Source organism: Sinocyclocheilus grahami, unplaced genomic scaffold (assembly GCF_001515645.1).
Source record: "Sinocyclocheilus grahami isolate Dianchi unplaced genomic scaffold, SAMN03320097.WGS_v1.1 scaffold319.1, whole genome shotgun sequence".
In the NCBI taxonomy this organism is placed as follows: Eukaryota; Metazoa; Chordata; class Actinopteri; order Cypriniformes; family Cyprinidae; genus Sinocyclocheilus; species Sinocyclocheilus grahami.
The window spans coordinates 676,523-679,821 of NW_015505498.1; the positions used below are offsets into that span (position 1 = coordinate 676,523).

The following is a 3,299-nucleotide window of genomic DNA, read 5'->3' on the forward strand; positions in this document are numbered from 1 at the left end:
GGGTCAGTTTAACTAATAGTTAGTTTTATATGTAAAACGAAATTAAGTGCAAAATTCTAAATATCTATCTATCTATCTATCTATCTATCTATCTATCTATTGTAGTTTGGCATTAACTTTATAATATAGAAGACTAGGCAAAATGCCTTATTATAATTTTGTGTGCATATGTTTATAAACTATAACATTTTGTTTTATATTTACTAATTTGTTTGTTGATGGCAAACATTAATGTCCTGTGTTTTTTTTCTTTTAGATGTATTCCTCTCCGAGCGCCATGAACTCAGTGAGCAGCTTGAACAGCTACATAAATCTGAACTCTGCCTGTTCCACATCCAGCATGAATATGGGCTATCCCAGCGCAGGTCTCAACAGCAGCCCATTGAGCAGCATGGGTGGAGGCCCCAACCACATGAGCTTGTCCCCTGTCGGCTCCTCTCTGAACCACAGTTCTCTGACCCAGCTGGGCTCTTCTGCCTCCTCCCTGGGTCCCCTCTCGCATTACCAAAGCATGGGTCAGCCAATGTCCCAGATCAGCTACCCCTCTCCTACCTCTCTCAACCGGACTAAGGAGATGCCAAAGCCGTACCGTCGCTCGCTGACCCACGCGAAGCCACCGTACTCCTACATATCCCTCATCACGATGGCCATCCAACAGTCCAACAGCAAGATGCTGACGCTCAATGAAATCTACCAGTGGATCATGGATCTGTTCCCGTACTACCGCGAGAACCAGCAACGCTGGCAGAATTCCATCCGCCACTCTCTGTCCTTCAACGACTGCTTCATCAAAGTGGCGCGTTCCCCCGACAAGCCCGGCAAGGGCTCCTACTGGGCGCTTCATCCCAATTCCGGGAACATGTTCGAGAATGGCTGCTACTTGCGTCGCCAGAAGCGCTTCAAGCTCGAGGATAAATCTGGCAAAAAGAGCTCGGCGAAGTCTCAGGAGGGCGGCAGCAGCGCCAAGGGCGGCCACAGCGGTGAGGGGATTGAAGAGGAGCACAGTCCCGTCACCGGCTCTGAAGGTGCCGACTCTGCCCATTCCGACAGCTCCCATGCCTCGGGGGAGCAACAGAGGAGCCTGGTGCATATGGATTGCCCGTCTCAGGCCCCCAACCTTTCGCACAGCTCGCCAGTGCCAATTCCATCTTCAGTGTGCTCCTCCATGCCCCCGTCCGGCTCGCACCTGCACTCTCAGGGAATGGGCGGCAGCCCTCACCTGTTGGCCAGCCCGATGCAGCACCTGGATCTGCAGAACGACCCATTGAAGTCCATGGACCCCCACTACAACTTCAACCATCCATTCTCCATCACCAACCTCATGTCCAACGAGCAGAAGATGGACCTCAAGTCGTACCAGGACCAGGTGATGGCTTACAACAGCTACACCACAACTTCTCCAGTGGCCACCAAACAGATCTATGACAGTGCAGGTCCGTCCGCCATTGACTCTGGTGCGTACTACCAGACCCTCTACAGCAGGTCTGTCCTCAATGCCTCCTAATGTGTTTACAAGCCATTTGAACTCTACAGACTCTTAATGGCGGGACTCTTACATCTTCAACACAGAGCTTGCTTTGCCGTTAATAACTAAGCTTCGGTTCCTGCACTCTTAAAACTAAAGGGGGTTTTCACAGTGATGCCACAGAAGAACCTTTCAGTGAACAGTTCCAAGAAGAACCAATGGAGAATCATGAGAGTTTCCATGGATGATTGGTTGACTGCAGCCTCAAGGTTCTTCATGGATCCATGCCAATAAATAACCTTTATTTTTAAGAATGTGCTGAGAAAAGTGCTTTTACCAGAACCAAGGATCGAGTTCCAATGCTTTTTTTTCCCCAGAAACAAATTTAATTAACATATATTCAGGAACTAAAGGTTTCGGTTTCGGATGTAACACAGAAGATGTATACAAATGATGCCACGTGTATATACTGTTTTGGGGAAGCAGGAGTCAGGCATTTATTTATGAAGGGAAGAATTTAATATATCTCGCATGATTTTGTGTTGTGAAGTTACGTTAACAATGTGATAATAAGAGGACGTGAGCGTGATTGCGGAAGCGTTTGAGTTCAGGTTACTGCTGTGAGCAGGTGTTACTGTGTTACAGGGAAACTCTCCTGTTTTGTGTTACAGCATAACGCATGTTCAGTTGAAGTGTACGGAGAGTGGGTATCATTATGCTTGTCCCTTAGACGAGCTGAAGAAATTACTTCTTTACACTTGGCCATGAAGTCAATTTGTATATTCTGAAGAGTTTTGTGTTAAGTATATGTAGAGCTAAAAGTTTGACAAAGATGGATAAAACTGTGGTAAATCCAACTATCTGTTTTACAGACTTCCCTTTCTAGAAATACTGGCAATAACATTCATGAAAAAGAGGGTGAAGATGTTTCGTTGTTATTCTAGTGTGCCTCAAGGTCTGCTCAGCTCAGCTGAAGCTGTTAGTAAGATCAGCAGACAATGCACTATAAGGGCCATTTCCATACAATACTTGCACTAGTGACCTCTCTGTTCTTCACTGTGAGAGGGGGTGAGATCGTTTTGTTACAACAATGCTTTGTAACTACCTTTTGATCAGAAAATCATACAGACCTTGCCATGATGTATTTTTGTAAGATCTCGTCATTTAAAAATCTCCCTCTGAGATTTCAAAGCCGTTTTAATAATAAAACCTTTGTCTCAAGCCATCATGTCATAAATACATTTCTTGCAAGTCTTTTTGAAATTTGTAAGAAAGCAGGTCAGAATTGATGTTCTTGTACTGTTTCGTTTATTTAAACTCAGCTTTTTGGCCTTTGGGCTTAGAAGATAAGTGTCTTAATATATATATATATTGCTTTATTTGGTTAATTGTTTCATGGTATGTTCTTAAAGTTTGTTATGTTCTTTTCATATAAAAAAAAAAAAACATATCCTTTGGAGTTCTTTTCATTATTACATATTCTTAAAGTAAAAATGTGACTATTGAAAAAGTTAAAATGTGTTAATAATTATATAATGCATTGATAAATCTAAGCTAAAACAATAGCAGTTATTTTTTAGAACAACAACTGACTCTTAGACGTGAACAGTTTTATAGGTTTTGTGTAAATTGTAGTTTGTATGATGCCTTAAAATACCACAATAAATCAAATCAAGTGCAAACAGGACATTAAAGAATGAGCAAAATGATACCTTATTTGCCCCTAAGGTTCAGTACCCTGTAGAGTACCCTAAGGAATTGATATGCACATTTTAGTGATAGATAAGGAACAAAGTTGTCCGTTTTCTGTTGCTCCCCTGCACATTTTTTTTTG

General features: G+C 42.8%; 1 protein-coding gene across 1 annotated transcript; it reads left to right on the forward strand.

Moving 5' to 3' along the window:
• Window positions 1-209: 209 nt before the first annotated feature.
• On the forward strand, window positions 210-2,917 carry LOC107602118 (hepatocyte nuclear factor 3-beta-like). Its single transcript, XM_016294526.1, has one exon. The coding sequence runs from the start codon at window positions 257-259 to the stop codon at window positions 1,502-1,504; it is 1,248 nt and encodes a 415-aa protein (XP_016150012.1). The 5' UTR covers window positions 210-256; the 3' UTR covers window positions 1,505-2,917.
• Window positions 2,918-3,299: the final 382 nt, after the last annotated feature.

What these genes read in the sequence shown, in the direction of transcription:
- LOC107602118 (XM_016294526.1), top strand. Translation starts at nt 257, where the DNA reads ATGTATTCCTCTCCGAGCGCCATGAACTCAGTGAGCAGCTTGAACAGC.